This window comes from Gastrolobium bilobum, unplaced genomic scaffold (genome assembly GCF_033153095.1).
Source record: "Gastrolobium bilobum isolate Gb01-03AN ecotype WA unplaced genomic scaffold, APGP_CSIRO_Gbil_v1 utg27305, whole genome shotgun sequence".
Taxonomy (NCBI): domain Eukaryota; kingdom Viridiplantae; phylum Streptophyta; class Magnoliopsida; order Fabales; family Fabaceae; genus Gastrolobium; species Gastrolobium bilobum.
The window spans coordinates 279,524-301,651 of NW_026897244.1; the positions used below are offsets into that span (position 1 = coordinate 279,524).

Sequence of the window (22,128 nt, forward strand, 5' to 3'; positions counted from 1 at the left end):
AAATGGCCCTATGTGGATATCCTTGTGGCAAGAGCCTAAGAGAAACAACTTATTGTATATCTCTCTTGGAGGCCCCCTAGTGTGAGATTATGGACTTCCCTTGAAAACAGCCCTATGTGGATCTTCTTGTGGTCGAAACCTAAGAGAAGCAGCTCATTGCGGATATCTCTTGGAAATTCCATGGATGGTATAAGGATTGTTTGATATGATGGACTTCCCTTTGAAACAGCCCCATGCGGATTTTCTTGTGGTAAGAATCTAAGAGAAACAGCCCTATGCAGATCTCTCTTGGAAGTTCCATGTGATGCTTAAATGATGAGTGTATCTTAGACTGTTATTATTATGTAGTTACTAGAAGTGAACCTAAGGGTGGAGTGATCCTCCAAGGACCCTTGGTTTGCTGAGATGTTTATCTCACCCTACATTTTGGGGACCCCCTTTCAGGTACCGATGGTGTTAGAGCATTTATTGTCAAGAGGCCACAGTAGATAGCTTGATGATATATTTTGGAGCATCATTTATATATATGTTAGAAGAACTTGTACAAGATTTAAATTGATAGCTCGTTTGATAGATCATAATGTATTTTGGTAGACTTAGCCTATACTCATTTCCCTTTGGTATCTATTATTGTTGGAAGGAGCCAATGATTTGATCATAGTATTTTGTATAGCTAAGTTTCAATGTTTATATTTTGAGGATATTGATGTACATGGATAATTCTAATTATGACTTTATGCATATATGATGGAAAGGCATAAATGCCTATTTTGCATGATTTCGAGTCTATTACTTATGTGCCTTTAAACATGCCTATTGTAACATAAGAGAAAAATAATTTCTAATATCTTCTAAGTGCAATATATTTGATATACCAGGTTTATTCAAAACAAATTTTTTGTTTTTGTTTTTACATATGCAAACATTTTTCAATTCTCATTAATAGAATTACAAAAAGTAGGCTCACATAATTGACCAGTTATTAGATAATTTATAATGTCATTATAAATTGATGTTGATAAGAGGAAGTTCTCTTCTTCAACACAACCAACAAAATAAAGAAGAGAAAAAATTATGCATGTACGTCAAACTAGGAAAGCAATAAAGCCGAAAGGGACCATCTTTAAAGATGTGGCAATCCTCCAAAAACATAACGCGTTTACAGCTTGCTCTCATGCTGCTGCCAATGCCATCTGTTTTAGGAGGTCAACATTATCGGTTCCAACTTTGTTCGAGTTTCCAATTATATTTATTCGTTCTAATATTTAGGAAAAAGGAGATACTTTTTTAATACATATTATACTAGTTTATTTTTTTTCTTTTATTAGTTAATTTTCTTCTTTTAATAATAATAAAATATGCTGATTAATTAAGTTTCTAACCATTTGGATGAAAAAAAAATATAAAAGAGTAAGTGATAAAAAAAAAACGGTTAGTGAAACAAAATCATAAAGGATTTTTTAATTTTCCTCCAAATTATAATACACGCACTCATTTTCTTGCATTTACAATCGTTTTCTTAATAATTTCTTCATTTCTGATTATGAAGATGATGAAAGCGGAATTTAAGGTATGTGGTCAATTTGTCGCCCACCATATGATGCTATTAGCATTCTACGCGTACAGTGTCAACTATCAACAATAAGAACCACTGGGGCAATGAAGTCATCTCTCATGTGCATTTAAAGCAATGAATTTAGGATTTTTGTGGCCTTTTGTCCCTTTCGTGCCCATTTATGGCAACTATAAATCGGATACATAATTCCAAATTTAGTATAAAATCATGGTACTGGAATTACTCTTTCATTTGTAGTTGTGTCCAATCATGGAAGTGGTTGTATGTAAGCTCGAGGTAACTCAAATAATGTTATTAATTAGGAGTGTAATAGCTTTTGATTAAAATGGTACTATGCTACTTAACGGGAATAACTGAGTTGGTATTGGGGAGAGAATTTGATTTCGATTCTCATCAAATATATTTTTGAAAGGGCAAAAAACTTTAACTCTAACTAAACTCTGACTTAGAATTAGTTTTATAATCGGTCCAAAAAGTCCAAGCTTGTGGAGATATTGGGAGCTACTTGTCTAAGAGAGATAATTAAGGATGACATACTAAATAAAAGGGTATTATGTTCCACAGGTAACGGAAATTAATTCTATCATATTAAAATTTTACATGAGATGATTATATGAAATTTTTGTGTCTATCTCTTTCTTTATTAATATTGAAAAATTATAAGTGAACCCCACTCATTTAACGCATGTGAAAAAAAATATAGACACAAATATCACATTATACAATAATGGATATATACTTGAAATTCCTTTGTACTGTAATATTAATAAATGACTTCCTGACAATGAAATAGAAAGCTAGCCAGAACTAACAGGGAAAGCTTGTACAAATAATTATAAACAGAACAAAACAGCAAAATTCTTTGAGAAGTTGTTTGCCAATTTTAATGCTGAATTATCTTATGATTTTCTTATTTACATCAATCTTGGACAGTAATCAAATAATTCCTTCTTGTTGCTCTTGAATCAAATTCTTATCGGACAATATATGATTTCTCTCTCAACTGTATCCATTTATTGTTGGAAGAGGGACAGCACTGCACCATTTTAATTGAACTTGTAGCTGTGATCCAGAATGTTTTGGATATCCTTATCCTTATGCAATCTAATGTAGAATGTAAGTAATTCCACATAAGCAGAATTCAGAAACAACAAACCTACATGGCAAAGCTATAAACTTTTGTAATGTCAAAGAACAGCATCAAGTGCAGTGGCGGACTCACACTACTGACTAGTGCCTATGTTTGTATACGTAGACACAAAACTTTGAGAATTTTTTTTTAAAGGGGTGGGTGATTCAGGTAAGTAAAAAAAAAAAAAAAAAAGATTTAGGAAGATTGAAAAAAAAAATATAAATGTAGGCCCAATCATGGTAGTTAAAATTGGAGTCTTACCTAAAATTAGAAAGAGGATAAAAAGTCATAAAATCGTAAAAGTGTTTGGAATTTTAATAAAATCGTTTTGATTAAAAAAAATCGTAAAATCATAAAATCACAAATTTAAATCGGGATTTTAACTAACATAGGCTCAACCCAACCAATCCCTATAATTAAAAGCTTAAAGCTTAAACCCTACCTCATTGCTTTGTCTCTTCTTCTTTTTTTGAAACATAAACCTTATTAGCTCTAAACCTTAATAGACATCGATGATTCCTGAAATTCAATCTTCATCAAGTGGAGGAGAATCGTATGGAATTTTTCACGTTTTTTTTTAAACAAAAGTGGCCAACTTTATATCAAATAGACATCAACAGAGATGGATTTTTTATCATTATTTTTTGTATGTTAAGTTAAAGTTTTCTTTTATTGTTTATATATTTTTTAATACATTTAAAAAAATTAAAAAAAAAATTATTTGGGGGCGCTGCCCCCGATACCCCGCCCTAAATGTACAAACATAAAACACAAATTTCTAGATACGCCAATGATCAAGTGTCAATCAATTTTGTCAGTCAAGGTCTGTAATGTTTTTATTTGTTATTAGTACCTTGATTCCTTTATATTTTGAAAACAAGGCAAAGATTGCTAACACTTGATACAGTTCTTTGCAATTAAAAATGTTTATAGCTTGCCATGGAATATCTGTTTTGGTAGGATTTCTTGCTGGTGCTGAAATTTTCCATAGGAAGCGGAAGAGCAACTCATGGTATTCCCCCTTTAATCGCACTTTCATTTTGCCCTTGATTCATAACAACTTATAGATATGATCCCAACTTTTTAAAATTATTTTTTAAGTATATTATGCAGGCCATATAATGTTTGAAATTAGATATTGCTTTTAGCCTTTAGGCATGCATTTGTTGTCTAACTCCCATTCATTGCATGCGCCATGCAGCAATGTTCCCAAGAAAATGAGGTCCCATATCCATTATTTTTTTATTTTTGGCAAATTATACAGATCTAGTTGAAGATTAGAAAGAAAGAATAAATGATAAATTAAAAATGCTATCCAACTAAAGCTTTAAAAGCACATGCTATCCAACTAAGCAAAAGTAAAACAAAATAAATGATATGTAAGCTCAGCAAGATGCATTCTGACTCTAATTCAGAGGTGAAAACTCAAATCATACCTTACTATTGAGTCGCTTAATAATGTTGCTTAGCGATGTTCGCGATTTAGATTTTGAAAGTAAAAATTATCTGTTCTAATACTTTCGGTTTAATTATGTAATTATCCATTTGGTTTGAATTTTTTTTCAAATCCGATCCGATCCGATCCAATCCAATTTTATTCAGTTTGGATTGGATCAGTTTTCAATTTTTTGAAAAGCCTAAGATTTGTGTGATGATTATTGTGCAAATAACATATCTTTTGTATATATCGCCTTTGTAAAGTTTGTATGATGATTATTATGCAATCTAGAAGCATTGTACAATAAAAAATTAAATTATCATGTTTTACTTCCAACAAAAAATTTATAATATGGTTGCCTTGATATATGAAGTAATCCAAATTTTCATCTATACAGAAGCTGCTGTACAACAATAACCTATATAATAAAAATATAGGGTTCGTTTTTTCTGCAGTTAACGCAGATAAGTTATCTGCATTGAGCCGAAAACGACGTCATTTTGGGGCGAAAATTAAGGTGTTTTTATAATTTTAATTTATTTCAGGATTATAATAGTCTTTATAATTATAATTTTTTAATATTTCAACACCAAAACGACGTCATTTTGGGAGTAAATGAAGATAACTTATCTGCACTAACTGCAGAAATATTTTTCTGAAAAATATATTATGTAACTTACCAAAAATAAAAGCATAACATAGATCAAACACAATTCACTTTCTCCAGCATGATGGGTTCATGGGTCTTGGACTTAGATTTTTGCTATATGATTTTTGGGCTATGATTAGGGAAAGGTCCAAGTAGGTAGATGGTAACGTTGGTGAATCATTGGATCAGTTTGGATTTGATCGATTTTCACTAACCCATCCAAAAACCGATCCAATATAATTAAATTTTGCAGTTTTTTTCGGTTTTCGGTTAATTCGATTTTCGATTTTTCGGTTATCGCGGTTTGAATTGATTTGGATCGGTTGATTAACACCACTAGTATTAGTATATTAAATCTACCATATAAAGTACCAGAATAAAAAATGAAAACATAGGATTCAAGTTATGTACTTTCAAACTAATAAAGAAAATTTTATTGTACCAAAAAGAAAGAAGAATATTTTACTGTACAGCCATAAGACTCCCAACGCTTTATGGTACTAAATATTGGACAATTAAATGCTAACAAAAGCATAAGCTAAAAAAGAACTTCGATCTAAATAGCCTTTCAAGACTTGTTTTGTGGCAAAACCCAATAACGCAATTTGATCCGTGTACCCAACCCCACCTAATAGGGAAAGACTTCTATTTTGTATCACCAAGATCCAACTTCATAGAATTTGATGGTCCAGATTGTTATGTTAGATCTTAGATGGTATAACCCTATGATACGAATTTCACATCTATATCATAGGAGGGGGTAAGCAAAGTATTTACATATCTATCCACATAGAAACACACAAGAATTTCCACCATAATGAACATCATCTGTTTGTTATTGCTCAAAATGGTCTCCTTGCAGCAGTTTCAAGTAATTTCATTTCTTCATGAATGCATTAGATATTTCCAACACAATAACCAATCCAGTTGTTCATCTAAAAAGAGTTTTTTCATAATTCCTTGCTATATGATTTAGTAACTATGAAGCTATCAATGACAGCAATTGTCGTTCAACTTCATCCCAGTTCTTAACTTTGTTCACTAGAGGATGCTTATCAGCAGTCTCAGTCTTGCACCAAGGATATGAGTTTTCATAATCAAAAAGTAGGACTCTAATTCCGGCTTCAGCACACTCTATGGCGTATCTCGGGTTATCATCAATAAGAACCTTAGCATTTAAAGACCTGACAATGACAGCACACAAGGAATCTATCAACAACAAATCATAGGAGACAGTAAGTTTCCAGCTTCAAAAGGAAAAAAAAAAAGGATTTGGATTTTCTTATTCAGAGCACAGTTCAAAATGTTAATAAGAAAGCAACAAGTTTTAGGCAAAAAAATAGAAACGAAGTTGAACAGGATCAAGTGGCATACCTACAAATCTCTGACTTTGGTCTTGAAACCCCATCAAGAGCAAAGTGGTTTCCAAAATGAATCTCCTGAAACAATCCTGAATAATTATTCTCTATCCACTCAATTGTGTGATCCTTGATTACATGCTGCCGAGATCTGATCATAAACATATACAAATAGCTGTTAGTTGTGGCTGACCAGATTCTGCTACAGCTTGAAGTAAAATCAATATCAATAGCATACGTTACAACTGATAGGTTACAAAATCTTGATAACTTCCGAAGGGCCGTCTGAGAACCAGGGATAGGGTGGATCCCTGACATGAAGTATGGTGTCTTAAAAAACTCATGAACCCGGAAATTAGCTGCACAACAAGAAGGTATTTATTTTCAACCAGCAAACTTATTATCATGAAGCATAAATGAATTTCATCAAGCATAAAATCCTCTTCATAGAAAAGACTTCATTATTGACCTGTTTGACCATTTTCACCAGCCCAATAGTATACATTCAACTAAACAAATATGTATGCTAGAATTCATTTCCATAAATTGTAACATGAATATAACTCATGGATCTTTGGCTGGTTTTTTTCTTTTTCCCTTTTTCTTTTCCTGTACTAGGGTTGCTCCCTATTGGCATTGCATATTCTGGAAATACACAGCAACATTGAAGAACGATTTAGGTTGAATAGTTCAAGAAATACACAAATAAAAGAACCAACTTCAAAATACTTGCTAAAAGTCAGGCTTGCCTCATGATAATATGTCAATCAAGTAACCAAAACTATTATAATTTGACACATTTTTTTGCCCATAAATGGACTCATTTAAGATTTAAAAATTTGATTTGTAGGAGATTTGATCGCATCATGAGAATTCTTATGAAAGATGCCCAAATTTCAAACACAAGAAACTTCAATCAATGAACCTGGTGAAAATGAAATAAGAAGAAAGAAAAATAATCTGTCTTATTATACAAAAAATTTCATAAAAAATGTAGTAAGACTAATTCACAAAATACAATATGAGTGTGGCCGTCTGATTGATATGCAGTTACCTTCATCACGTGAACAGTTCCATATCTGTAACAGAAATGAAGGTGCATCAGACTTTCACAAACATGCTCAAAATTCAATGCAATACAATGGACTAAATGAGTTGTTAAAAGTACGGATTATCTTTTAATCAGTGAAAATTTCATTGTTAGCACCAAGGGGGCAGAAGCCAAATACACCTCATGCATATAGTAAGTTGCAGCTCAAGGCAAGATAATGTCAAAATACTCAGAAAGAAGAGAAACACCAAGAAAACCATCAAAGAACTGAATTAAGAGTTAACAGAAAGATATACACAAAATTTGGCTCCCTAAATAATAATATTCAGGTAAAATATGGATGAACATCTCTGTCCCTGGATCTTGTATGTGGCAGTGGCACCATTAACCGTAAAACAGTATAACAAATAAGAAACTTTAATACAAATAAAGCACTTAATGGCACAATTTAACTGATGATGCTCCGTCACCTTTTGCAGAGGGTTCCCCACTCGTAATATGCGGGCAAGAACAAAGAAGAACAAGTAACATACTGCAAATTCCAACACCCCAAGCCAACATAGCTTTAAACTTAAATGTATAAATTTATCAATGGTAGATTAACTTAAAATTACATTATGGAAGATTAATACCAAAGAAAATTAAATCATCTCAAATAAGCCTAATTTCATAAAGGATATGTTTTCCATACAACGGTTTTGCCAATAATTCCTAATACTGCATCCTTTATTTTTGGTGAAATCGAAGGCTACATTCTTTTACAGAAGATTGGGGAATAAGGGGCAAAATGTGCCTCCCAAAAAACATCCGAGTTGTTCTATTGTTAATACTTAAATACAAAATTTGCAAATTCCTAATTTCCAATTACTTATCATGAAAATATAGACATGATACCTTGAAGAACTCGTACACGTGATACTCAGAAACTGAATAATTCGACGAGTATCGATCTTCTATGAACTTGTTCAGAGCCGACACGAAGTTTCCTAATACTGCTTACAGAAAAAAACAGATGAAAAAAATATACATTAGAGGAAAAACAAAAGTGGATAACCCACCTAGAATTAAGTTCACGTTCCAAGAGTTAGTTGCATTGAACGTTATAAGTTCCAATTTACCAAAAGAATTGCAAAAATGCTTCAACTCCCACATTCACCATGTATGTACATTTAACTAAATTGGAGAGTAATCTGACTGTTTCATGCACCCAAGGAGGGGACTTTTTACTTTCGTTAGTTTCTTAATCCATAAATGTATTTTAAAAACACAATAAAGAATAAAAACAAAGGAAATGCAATATAGATAATGATTTCTGAAACTGGAACATGATCACGGTTCTGCAAGAGTACTTCATAGAAAATTATATGACAAAATAGCTAAACTAAGAAGATGCTGCGTAAGATAAAAGGACTGGCATATACATACATAAATACATACCTTCATCAACGTCAACAGCTACAACAAGTTTCTGGGGAAATTGGTCATCAGGGAAACAAAAAGGTTTAGAGGGACTTCCACCTGGGGATCTATTATCTACATTGATAAGAGTGGGATAATGGCCATCATCTCTTACAGAAATACCCTTCTCTAAATCAGCTAACAATGGTGAGCGAGGAAGACATGCAAAACCATTGGGCTTTGTCTTTTCCTTCAGAAAGTCCTTTTTAGCATTACCACTAGCACTGGTATCAAAGCAGCCTTTAAGAGAAAACCGAATGCTTCTGTTAACCTCAGAAGAAGAAGAAAGAGAAGGGTACTGTGAAAAGGCCCTGCTGAAATGGGAACTAGGATCATAGCCTAACAAATGAGCCATGAGAAGAAGATGATGGTAGCTTGGTGATGCAGAAATTGCTGAAACAAGATGCTCACAGGGCCTTGGTTGTTCCTTAATTTAAACATAATAACACTAGAATCTTACTCTTGACATTCATCACCGCACCACCATAAAGAAACAAAAAAATAAAATTGTAACAGATAAATTTGTAAAAAAAAAAAAAAAATTAAAAAGCAATGACCTTTCCACTTGTCAATCAATCCTAGTCCTAGAACCAGTTGGGTAGAACAATTAAATCTCCCATCAAGGATCAAACTTTCATCAGACACTCATACAGCGACAGAAGGGTCTCTTCCAAAAACAACCTTAACCCACAGAAACTCAAATGGGGATGTTTGCTTATAGTAATGACTCAGAAAATAAAAATCCAAAATTGGTACTCTTTAGGTCCTCCAAACAAACACCCAGAAGAGAAAAGTTAATCTTTCAACAAGGAGTTAACGGAAAACCTGAGAAAAAAATGGTTCAGCTTGAGAATTTCTTGAAGATGCTCTAAGCTCAAAACAAGATATACATTAAATTAAAACAAAAGAGAATGAAGAAACTTCTCAGATCTTCCTACTCATAATATCCTCAGACATAGAATCACGGCGGCACATAAATATAGACATAGGTTGTTGGTAATATTAGGAATTAATAATGTAATCTAAGATCTTGTTGGTTAATGCGCAAATTCGGGCTTGAATTTCGATTTTCCTTTGGTCTTCAGCTTTGGACTACTCACTTACAAAATTTTCTTTTCCTTCTTTCTTCTGTTTAAAAAAGTTTACAGAATTACGATGGTATCCTCATTTCTCATTTTACTTTTGTCTATTTTTTATTTTAGGTTCATTACTACATTAACCTCTGGTGCAGATTATATATTAACATAACATCTGCCGTTAAAAGTGCAGAGTGGTCGACAAAAAAGATATTGAATGATGTGTGTCGGTGGCTGCTCGATGCACGTCAGAAAGTGTTTTTTCGGTGTGTGTTTTATTATTGGGTAGCTCCAGTGGTATCAATATAGGGTTCTTTCACCCATTAGAAATTTTTATTCCTTTAATTTACCAATTTGATATTTGGTTCAAAGTATTTACGAATAGAGGTCATTTAGTGACGTGAGGGGAACCAGCATCCCTGAGTGCCGCTACCAACCACCCGTGTCACTTCACTTTTTTATTTTTATTTTTATTTTTTTCTATTGATTTTTCTATTGAGTGTTGTCCCCCTCCCCTAGGGCACTCACAGAATTGTGCCAACTGGCACAATCTGGTTACTCATATTACCTTAAAACTTCAGAAAGCCATAACTTTTGACTCGGGTATTCAAATCAGATGATTTTATTTTGATTTCAAATAACTTTTTGAGATCTACCCAATGACACCTCATTTGATATATTTTATCTTCCATTAATATAGTTCAAATTTGCAACATTAATTACACTTTTTTACAGATTTGAATTATATTTGTGAGAGATAAAATATATCAAATTAGATGTCATTGGTAGATCTCGAAAAATCATGTGAAATAAAAAAATCATCTGATTTGGATACCCGAGTCAAAAGTTATGTCTTTATGAAGTTTTACGGTAATAGGAGTAATCAGATTGTGCCACTTGGCACAATTATATAAGTGCCCTAGGGGAGGGGGTGGCATTCAATAGAAAAAATAAAAATAAAATAAAAAAGTGTGAGTGACGCGGGAGGATGGTAGCGGCACTCAGTGACGCTGGGTCCCCTTCGCGTCACTAAATGACCACCATTCGTAAATACATTGAACCAAATACCAAATTGATAAATTAAAATCACAAAAAATCCCAATTGGTGAAAGAGCTGTCAATATAGGTTATGACATGGTGATTAATTTGTGCTCTGGTTGACTTGAGAAAAAAAATCATGTTGAGTTCGTGTTGGGAAAAGTGATACAAAAAAATTCGTGTTGGTGTATTTGTATTCGTGTTGACCCATACTTTTCTAATTTTTATTTTATTTTTTCATTATTATTTTCTATTTTATTTTTTAAATTTCATCCTATTTTTTTGTCAATTATTATTTTGACCCCTATTTTGCTTGTTATTTGTGTCGTGTCATGTCGTGTCAACCCACAAAAAATTCATGCCGTGTTCATATTGAAGATTTGTCACAAATAAAAATTCTTATCATGTTCGTATTGATGTATTCGTGTCGTGTCAAATTCGTGTCGTCTGAATCCGTTTTGACACCCCTAGGTTGCTCACTTCTGAAAAAAAAATTGTAGTAATTCATTATAAATATATACTAATTTATTTCATTAACTGATGTAGCAAAGAAAAAAAAATTATCATTATAATTATATATTACTCGTAGAATATAATTATAATGAGTTGTTATAAAAAAGTTTTCTCCGAGAAATAATTTTGCCTTTATTATTTTAATATTTTATTGGACAAACTTTTTTGTGTGTGTATGTTTTACTGGAGAAACTAAAATGATAATATTTGTGCATAAGATCACCTTAAATAAATACAAGAATAACAATTCTTATCATTCAAGAAAAAATTGAGAAATCCATATGTAATTTTTTAACGCATCTAAATAAAAAGCTTTCTTGTACCAAAAAAAAAAAAAGATTTCTAAATTATAAAAATAAAAAAAAACAAACAAATAAAAAAATCTCATTGTGCGAAGAATTTGTGTTCCTTTTTAAATGTATCTTGACATGTACGAAATGAAGTATACGGGCCAACAGCTCAATTTTGAAGAGGATTTATTGTCCAGTATTGAAAAAGCTTTATAGTTAGGTAAAGCATGCAGATCACCACTTAGTCTCACTCAAATAAAGCATGCAGATCACCACTTAGTCTCACTCAAAATAATAAATTCATTTTAAATGTTGATGGATAAGTGTCAAAGACACTATATTTTTAAGAGTAAACACCTTTTTTAGTCCCTGGCAATATCTACGAAGTCCTTTTCAGTCTCTGACAATAAAAAAGGACCAAATTGGTCCCTGAAAGTACAAGAAAAGGGCCACTCTACATATTTGGGAGTTGACATAAGGACTAACATGACCCTTTTTTGTAATTTCAGGGACCAATTTGATCCTTTTTTATTGCCAGGGACTAAAAAGGACTTCGTAGATATTGACAAGGACTAAAAATGGTGTTTACTCTATTTTTAATATCAAATTTAATTTTAAATAATGATTAATATGATTAAGAATATAATGTTAATTAATAAATCTAAAAGATATCAAGATTCCAACAAATAGATAAAATTATGATCCCTTTTAATGAGATGCAATTAGGGCTTTTGAGAGAAATTCTGGGACGCGCAGAGAAAGGCTAGGAGGCGGCCAGAGATGACTTAGGAGGCAGAGAAGCTCCGTTCCGAACCTGAGGAGCGGAGGAACGGTCAAAGTTTTACCGTGGAGACCGGATTTTATGTTTCTTTTATAAATTTTAGTTTCTTTTCATCTTCTAATTCTGTTGTAATGATTATGAAAAGCTAAATTTATTTAAGTAGTTAGGGCGAGACGGAACCAATAAGTTCTTAAACGCTGTTTGCCTTTCTTATTATTTATATTCATGGTTTAAAGTTATGCAATCAATTTGTTCTTTATGATTAGCTTTATTTATGAATTGATCACTTGTAGATAAACATATGAATCGTGCATGATAATAGGGATGTTGGTGTATTTATTTCGATTGGTTGATTGCTATAGTTTGTATAATCTAGTGATAGACTTATGAATTCTATAACTGTATGGTTCTTGTGTTAATGCTTGCTTTATGGAAAAGTACTAACGGATTAGGCTTTTGAGTGAAGTAAATGATCAGATTACCAAGGGATTGAGATCTAATCAAATATAGAAAGAATTGTTAATAACTTGATCTTGAATGTTAATTATAAGAATGGGTAGACTCGTTAGAAAAACATTGAGGAATTGAGTCCTAGCTCCGTCTTTTAGTAAAAATTAAAACCAATTTTCTCGCATTATTAATTCTTGAATTAATTTCTTAAATATTGAAAATAAAAAATAAGTTGTTTAAAAATTCTGTTTTATTTTTACAATTAATTCTCTCAACAAAATCAATTAGGATAGATCCAACTTTAATTGCGTAGAAAAATTAGTGATTGGTAATCAGTACTCGTGGGATCGACAACCTTATTTTACCACTTTATTACTTGTACGACCGGTGCACTTGCCGAAATTCCAATAAATTTTTGGCGCCGTTACCAGGGATTAATTTTTATCAACATTAATTTTATTTATTAAAATTATAGATTGGATCATTTATTATTTATCTTTTATTTTTATAATTTTTTTTCTTTATCGCTCTTATTTCTCATTGATAAACATTTGTGCTTTGTTTTATTTAAGTCTCCTTTTAGTTTATTATATTTTATATTATTTTAAATATTTTTATTAGTTAGTTTTATTATTTTTTCTCTTTTGTTTTTTTATTGTTTTATTTTGCTTATTTTAAATTGTAATTTTTATTTTAAATATTATTTTAATTTTTAGTTTATTTTTTTTCTCTTCTTTTTATTTTCTTATTTTATTTTATTTTATGTTTTTTAATTTTCTGTTAGTTTAGTGGTTTCTGTTAGTTGGATCCACTTAGCCTTAGTTTTTCTGGTTTATGCATCTGCGAGTCACTGTTGACACCAGTGCCTTACAGTACAAATCAAAGTTAGGAAGAGAAAAAAAATTAAATAAATAAAAATTAAAAAAGATATAAAATCAAAAAGATTTGGCTATTTAAGAAATATTGTCAACATCATGGTTGATCAATTCGATATTCCTCCAGATTTGGAGGAAGAATTGCTCAACATTGAAATTGAAAAACTTTTTGGGAGTAAACATGCAAAGGATCCTCAAGATCTAATAAATCAATCTCTGAATTTCTGTAACGACATAAGGATAGAAGGAGCCACTGAAGACTCCAGTAAGATCCATTTGTTCCCTTTCTTTCTGAAAAGTAGAGCTAAGACATGATTGAAGTCTCAACCTCGACGAAGCATCTCTACATGGGAGGACCTGAAATTCAAATTTTTAAACAATTACTTCCCATAATCTAAAAAACCAAAAAGGCTAAAGAGGAGATTGATTCCTTCGCACAAAAGGAAGAAGAATATTTACATCAAGCATGGGCTAAACTTAAAGAATTATGCAGAAAATGCCCAGATCACATTCTTGAAGATTGGCAAGTAGCTCGCACTTTCTACAATCGTATGTGCCCACTTTCAAGAATAAATTTAGATCTAGCAGCTGGAAGACCACTTTATCTGAGGAAACCTAAAGAAGCTCTAGTGCTAATCGAGAAAGCGGTTTACGGCGAATATCAGGCACTAAAGGCCCAACCAGTATTGAGCAAGGAGTCAGGGAGCAGTCATCCATTCTAGCTCAAGAGGAGTGTATAGAACAACAGAATACCCTCTCTCATTTAGAAAAGTCACTCTTACGTGTGATTGAAGCGGAGACATTATTTAAACAAGAAATGAGAACCTTGTTCAAAAACCAAGAGGCATCTGTCAGAGATCCTGAGCAACTCACTGAATATGCAAAAATATTTTCGCACTTGAAGGATCAATATTTGGTGAAAGCTACTGAAGAATCCGAAACCGAGGAGGATTGTGCTGCAGAAAAAGAATCCAGAGTTGAGGAATATTCTAAAGAAGGGGAAGAGCAAATGGATGAAATTTATGCAGACGAAACCCCTTCTCCAAAGAAGATTACCCTCCTGCAGCGTCATGGTGAATAACTAGAGATAGAGGAGTATGAAATTGAAGAGGATAGAGACAATGAGGAGCTAGAGATGATATCTTCACATGAGCAAGAATGCGAAGAAGCTGATCTTTTGATTTCAACTAAGGCATCCAGTAAAAGAATCACTGGCAATCCTGATCTCATTGAAGACATGCAAGTTGAGCAAACTTTATATGATGTTGAGACCACTGTGAATCAAAGACCAATGACCTTATTGGAGAAAATGGGAATAAAGCATATAAGGTCAGCAAAGTTGACTCTACAATTTCCCGATCATTCTATTCAAGTGTCAATCAGTATTGTTGAAAATGTGCTAGTCAAAGCGGGCAACTTTGCGTACACAAATTTTTTTGCAGTAATTGATATGGATGAGGACCCCGCTATTTCTCATTTTTTGGAAGAACCATTTTTGGCCATTACAGATGCAGTGGTAGTTGAGTTAAAGGATGAGGTGATTCGCGAGGTGGATGGATACCAGATAAATATTACTGCTTTTATAATTAATTCTCCATCACTTACATCCTTCCCCTCAGATTTACATGCACAATTTGTTGAAGACAAAGGAGGTCGAAGAACAAGACTTGAAAATCCCCATCTATTAAGAACCAAAAGCAAACCCAAGGTTAAGATAAAGAAAACAAAAAAGATGACTATGACCAAGGGAACAAAGCCAGCTTTGGTTCTTTGCTACAAGCCACCTTGATCATCTGTCAACGTCAAGCTAATGACATTAAATAAGCGTTTGTTGGGAGACAACCCAACAAATTTTCTTGTTTTCGATTATTTTTATTTTTACTTTTTAGTTTCATTTTGTTCTTTTTATTTTATTTCTTTAGTTTTAATTTCCAATCTCCATGGTGATGTATTTTGACAATTTTCTGATGCTACTATTTATTTTTATTGTTATTACGTGCTCCTTGGTTTTAAATGTGCAGTTGTTGCTAAGGACAGCAAAAATTTAAATCTGGAATAGGGAGCACCACCATATACATTAGCAGTCAGATTTTCCTGTGAAAATTCGTAGAGCTTCAAACTTTTTAAAATAAACAGGGAACTTTCTTTTAACTTCTCCTCTTGCTATTAATTTTTATTTTCTCCTCTTTGTCTGAATTATTTATAATAATTAGATTATGTCAATGGAGAATTAGTCACTGAAATTAATCCATTATGTGATGACTTAGGGTATATTTTATTTTTGTGAATAAGCATTGTTGCGACTCGGCAAGTGTACCGGTCGTAAAGTAATAAAGTGTACCAGAGTATGAGATCGTTCCCACGAGGATCAGAATCTTCAAGCACTAGTTCGCTAATTACGTCTTAGTTGGACAATCAAGAAATTTCAGAATTAAAAAGAATGAATGAAAGGATGATGTTTGATTAAGAATTTAAAACAAGCGTAGTTAAGGTTTCGACTTCCCCCAATTTCCTCAATATGTTATGAATTAAACTGTTAAGAATCTGTTCTTAATATATTGTCAATCAATTCTTTATAAGTTAATTAGGGCTCAATTCCTTGTTATCCTAAATCTATGTGATCTCAGAAGAACCCTAGTTCCCCGGTTATTCCCCAAGAAAACATGCATTAAGATCAAGAATTCCAAGATTGCACAATTACCCTATGTCTATTCCTAGATCACAAGGATTGTGATAAATTTATCAAGTCAGGGTTCATGCACCAACATCCCTATTGTCATACAATTCCCCAAAATCATTCTATAAGGAGCAAACTCATATAAAGCATTAAAGGTAGATAAATTTATTCAATTATAAAAAGAAAAGAATTCAAGAACAACTTAATTCATAAACATAAAGATTCAATTGGATTCCATCTACCCTTAACTACATAAAAGACTAGCCTAGCATACTTCATGAACCCTTAGTTCATCATGGTTTTTAGCAGGAATTAGGATCAAATTGTGTGATTAAATGATGAAAAACAAGGTTAATGTCCTAAGTTGTCCTCAATTACAAGTTCAAGAGCTTTATTGGAAATTTGTATGATTCTTGTAGGAAAAGCAAGCTTGAAAGGCAACTGGAGAAGGAAGAAGATTCTGGAGCTCAAGAGGAGAAAAATTGTCTAAGTGTTGAGCGCTAAAACGTCCACACTGAGCATTTTAGCGCCCTGCTACAGGAAGAGGCCAAAACTTGCTGGTGATGAGCGCTAAAACGCCCACACAGAGCGTTTTAGCGCGCTGCTGCACTTAGAAGATGGAAAATTGCTGGTCTTGGGCGCTAAAACGGCCTGCAATAAGCGTTTTAGCGCCCTGAAGTGGAAAAATGACTCTGGTCTCCACCGCTAAAACGTCCAAATCAAGAGTTTTAGCGTTGGAGTCAGTTAAAGTCAGTTGAGCATCCACCAAGTTTGGACGCTATAACGGTCATTCCTTAACGTTTTAGCATTTTTGTCAGTTAAAAGCAGTTGAGCATACGTAAAGCATGGACGCTAAAACGGTCACTTATGCACGTTTTAGCGCCCACATCAGTTTTCTGTTTTTAATTGTAACACTATAAAAGGCAAAGCCTTCACACTTAGTAAAGGATCTGGAATTTTCTCTCTCTCTTAAACTTTAGTCTGACTTCTCTCTAAATTCTCTTAGTGTTTTAGTTTTTGTATTAGGATTTCTTTGTAATAGTTTGAAGATTGAAGACCTTCAACATGGAAATGAAGTTTGATTCTTCTTTTCTTGTCTATTCCTTAGTCATGTTTGAGTAGAGTCTTTGTACTCTGAATGCAATAGAACTCCATGATAATATTATGTTGATCTGATTAATATGATGAAGTATTTTTCATGTGTTGATTTGAGATTTTCTGATTTAATTATTTCTATCAAGGAAGTAGTGTAGAACAGGGATGTTTATATGACTTCTGTATCTGATAATCTCAACATCAGAATTCTAGTACTCAAGGGATTGATGCTAGAGTTCTGATGTAATCTTAACACTTTAGTATTTCATGCATGTATTAAGAAAGAGATCACCAAGGGATTGGGGTTTCTGGTTAATGTATCTATCAGGGTAGTAAGGGATTACATCTTGATGATAAGTAAAAGGTTGATTAACATCACATGGAAAAGAATTCATCATATGATCAGTTTTTACATGGGTTATTATGGAGGAAAGTTGTTTTCTGACTACTTGTTGTTTTATTAATTCTTAATCCGTATTTATTTTATGTCAAATTACTTACAATCAATTTTCTGGTGACAAATTATTCATGACTTTTACAAATTCTTATCTGATTCAAATTAGTTTTCTATGGTTTATTGGTGCTTGAACACAATTCCTCGTGGGAACGATCTTTACTCGTCGTTTTATTACTTGTACGACTAGTGCACTTGCTAAACGTCCAACAAGTTTTTGGCGCCGTTGCCGGGGAATTTGTTTTTCAACACTAACTGATACCATAGAATTCTGAGATTGAATCCTTTTATTTTCAGTATTTTAGTTTATGTTAAGTTTCTGGTCAATTTTGATTTTGGTATATGCGAGGTACACTTGATCCGAATTTGTTGTTGTATGATCCAGAATTAGAAAGGACATTGAGGAAGCACAAAAGGGCAGCCAAGCAAAGGAGACAGTTGCAAGAAATTGGTGAATCCAGTACGGTTAATCAGGAAGAGATAATGGCAGAGAATCACAGACCACCACCACCACCACCACAGAGGACACTGGGAGAGTACATGACTCCTGCAGTGATTCTTCCAATTGGGAGTGTTGTGAGCCCAACAGTGGAGCCCAACAACTTTGAATTGAAGCCTGCTTTGATACATTTGGTGCAGAAGGATCAGTTTGCTGGAACCAGTGCAGAGGACCCTTACTTGCACATAGAGAACTTTCTGTTGTTGAGTGATACTGTGAAGATAAATGGTGTCACAAGAGATGCAATTCTGGTGAGACTACTCACTCATTCACTGACGGATGATGCAAGGAGATGGCTGCAATCATTGCCACAAGGAAGTATAACAACTTGGGATGATCTGCAAACCAAGTTCTTGCAGAGGTTTTTCTCAGCATCCAAGAGGGCCAAGTTGAAGGATGAGATTACAAGCTTTAAGCATAAAGAGTCAGAATCCATTTATGAGGCTTGGGAGAGATTCAAGACTTTGTTGAGGAAATGTCCACAGCATGGAATTGAGGCATGGCAACAAGCAGCAATCTTCCTGAAAGGAATGACCACTAACACTAGAACCTTGGTGCATGCCACTGCTGGTGGATCATTGACTACCAAGACTCCTCAAGAAGCCTTGGATATCTTTGAGTCATTGGCATCTCAGGAATTTGATAATGCCCCAGTGGCTGACAGAAGGACAAGAATCATCAGGTTGGATGGGTATGATGCTCTGTTGGCAAGGAATGATCAGCTGATGCAGACACAGAGACAACAGCAGCAACAGTTGGATACCCTTATTAAGCAACTCTCTTCACAAAAGGTAGCTTCTGTGGAAACCAAGAGTGTATGTGCTATCTGTGGCAAAGGCCATGTGACAGAGGAGTGTGATTATGGGGGATCACCAGAACAAGCAGAGGTGAATGGAGTGTGGTATGATCAGAATAATCAAAGGAACTACAACAATCAGGGAAGGAATGTTTATGTGCCACCATAGAAGAACAAGAATCAACACCCAGGATTCAGCTATAGTTCCAACCATCAATTGAACCCACCATTACATCCTCCACCACCACATATGAAGGAACAGTCAAGTGATCTTGCTGCATGGGAGAAAGCGTTTGCTCAGTTATCTAAGACAACTCAGGATTATATCCAGGGGTCTAATTCATTCAGGGAAGAGACAACTGCATTCATGCAGGAGACCAGAACTTCTTTCAGAAATCAGGAAGCATCAATCAGAAATTTGGAGACCCAGATTGGTCAATTATCAAGGCAGATATCAGAGAGACCACAAGGGAAATTTCTAGGTGATACATTAGTGAATCCTAAGGAACACTGTAAAGCAATTATGACAAGAAGTGGGTTGGTACTTCAACCAGTGAAAAAGAATGTGGAAAATAAAAAGAATGAAGAAGAGGTTGTGGTTGAAGATGTAGTCTCTGATGATGAAGTAGATAAGATGAGAAATGAGAAAAGTGAGAAGGAAGTAGTTGTTAGATATGTTATAGTTGGAATTGAGAAAGAAGAGGAAGGGAAGAACAATAAGAATGAAGGAGAGGTAGAATTTGGTAAAAATGCTTCCCCACAAAAGATGATGAAGTGGGAAAAGAAGAAGATGGCTGACAAGAAAGAACAGCCAGTTATTTTATCTCCCTATGCTAGAGTTCCCTACCCTCAAAGGTTGAAGCAAGAGATTCAGAAACAGCACTATGCAAGATTTCTGGATATCTTCAAAAATTTACAAATTAACATACCATTTTCTGAAGCACTGGAAAATATGCCTCACTATGCAAAGTTCATGAAGGATCTTCTTACTAAGAAGAGGAAATTAACTGATGGTGAGACAGTGGCTCTAACAGCAGAGTGTAGTGCCCTAATCCAGAAGAAGCTTCCAACAAAAATGAAAGATCCTGGAAGCTTCAGTATCTCTATTGCTATAGGAGATGTGGAGGTGGGAAAGGCATTGTGCGATTTGGGAGCCAGTATAAACTTGATGCCGTTGACTGTATGTAGAGCTTCGGGAATCAACACTTTGAAGGAGACCAATCTTATTCTGCATCTTGCAGATAGATCTATCAAGAGGCCTGATGGTGTGGTTGAAGATGTCTTGGTCAAGGTAGACAAGTTTATTTTTCCAGTGGATTTTTTGATTCTTGACATGGAGGAAGAGGATACAGAAAGTCCTCTATTGTTAGGAAGACCCTTTTTAGCAACTGCAAGATCTTTGATAGATGTTGAACAAAGAAAGTTGTTGCTAAGGGTGGATGAGGAAACAGTCACAATTGATGTATTTGAAACTATCAAGCACCCTGTTGATGTGGGGGATTGTTTTAGATTGGATGTGATACAGGAAGTTGTGGAAGAAGTGAATAAAGAAGAAGAATTCCCAGTTGAGGAAGAAAGATCAGAAGAAGAGACAGGTACAGAAGATTACCAAGAAGAGCCAGAAGTGGAAGAGCTTGAGAAGAAGATTGATGACATTCCAAAAGGAGCACCTAAGGTAGAACTTAAAGAATTACCTTCATATTTGAAGTATGTGTTTCTTGGGGATGATCAAACATATCCAGCAATCATTAATGCAATGTTGTCTGATGAGGAAGAAGGAAAGTTGATTGAAGTACTTAAGAAGAATAAGCTGGCAATTTTCTGATCTCAAGGGTATCAATCCTTCCTTCTGCACCCATAAAATATTGATGGAAGAAGAGGTCAAACCAGTAAGGCAACCACAAAGGAGACTCAACCCCACTATGAAGGAGGTAGTGAGGAAGGAGGTTGTGAAGTTGCTTGATGCTGGGATGATTTACCCTATTTCAGACAGTGCTTGGGTGAGTCCTGTGCAGACAGTGCCCAAGAAAGGGGGGATGACTGTGGTGAAAAATGAGAATAATGAGTTGATTCCCACAAGGACAATCACTGGTTGGAGAATGTGTATTGACTATCGGAGGTTGAACAAGGCAACCAGGAAGGATCAATTTTCCACTACCTTTCTTGGATCAGATGCTAGAGAGGTTGGCAGGACATGCTTTCTATTGTTTCTTGGATGGTTATTCAGGGTACAATCAGATAGCTGTGACACCAGAGGACCAGGAGAAGACCGCATTTACATGTCCATATGGAATTTTCGCATATCAGAGGATGCCTTTTAGTCTATGCAATGCTCCTGCCACTTTCCAAAGGTGCATGCTTTCCATTTTCTCTGATATGGTAGAGGAATGTATAGAAATATTTATGGATGATTTTTCTATATTTGGGTCTGATTTTGATGTATGTCTGAAAAACTTAGATTCTGTCTTAAAAAGATGTCGGGACTGTAATTTGGTTTTGAACTGGGAGAAGTGTCACTTTATGGTGACCGAAGGTATAGTTCTTGGACACAAGGTGTCTAGGAATGGAATTGAGGTGGATAAGGCAAAAATTTATGTGATTGAGAAACTCCCTCCACCTGTTAATGTTAAGGGTGTGAGGAGTTTTCTTGGTAATGCAGGATTTTATAGGCGGTTCATAAAAGATTTTTCAAAAATTGCCAAGCCCTTATGCAACTTATTGGTCAAGGACCAAGAGTTCCTGTTTGATGATAAATGTCTGCATGCATTCCATGTTTTAAAAGAAAAGTTGACCACTGCACCTATCATGATGGCACCTGATTGTTCATTACCATTTGAATTAATGTGTGATGCTAGTGATTACGCTGTAGGAGTGGTATTGGGCCAAAGAGTGAATAAATTGTTGCATGTCATTTACTATGCC

General features: G+C 34.1%; 1 protein-coding gene and 1 non-coding gene across 2 annotated transcripts; both read right to left on the reverse strand.

The window, feature by feature from the left end:
- Positions 1-5,774: 5,774 nt before the first annotated feature.
- LOC133305162 (uncharacterized) lies at positions 5,775-9,040 on the reverse strand. Its single transcript, XM_061505291.1, has 6 exons — positions 8,642-9,040; positions 8,099-8,196; positions 7,208-7,232; positions 6,392-6,512; positions 6,170-6,304; positions 5,775-5,979 (listed from the first exon to the last, which is right to left on the reverse strand). Exons 1-6 carry the CDS (start codon positions 9,015-9,017, stop codon positions 5,775-5,777), a joined length of 960 nt encoding a protein of 319 aa, XP_061361275.1. The 5' UTR covers positions 9,018-9,040.
- Positions 9,041-18,796: 9,756 nt separating this feature from the next.
- Positions 18,797-18,903, reverse strand: LOC133305172 (small nucleolar RNA R71). Its single transcript, XR_009750733.1, has one exon. It is a non-coding gene; the product is annotated as a small nucleolar RNA R71 (small nucleolar RNA).
- Between the last annotated feature and the right edge of the window lie 3,225 nt (positions 18,904-22,128).

Excerpts from the sequence above, each read along its gene's own strand:
- LOC133305162 (XM_061505291.1), bottom strand. The coding sequence starts at position 9,017 with ATGGCTCATTTGTTAGGCTATGATCCTAGTTCCCATTTCAGCAGGGCC. Across the intron at positions 6,513-7,207 it reads GAACTGTTCACGTGATGAAG|CTAATTTCCGGGTTCATGAG; the intron begins GTAACTGCATAT and ends CTTGTTGTGCAG. Across the intron at positions 5,980-6,169 it reads CCAAAGTCAGAGATTTGTAG|GTCTTTAAATGCTAAGGTTC; the intron begins GTATGCCACTTG and ends TGTCATTGTCAG.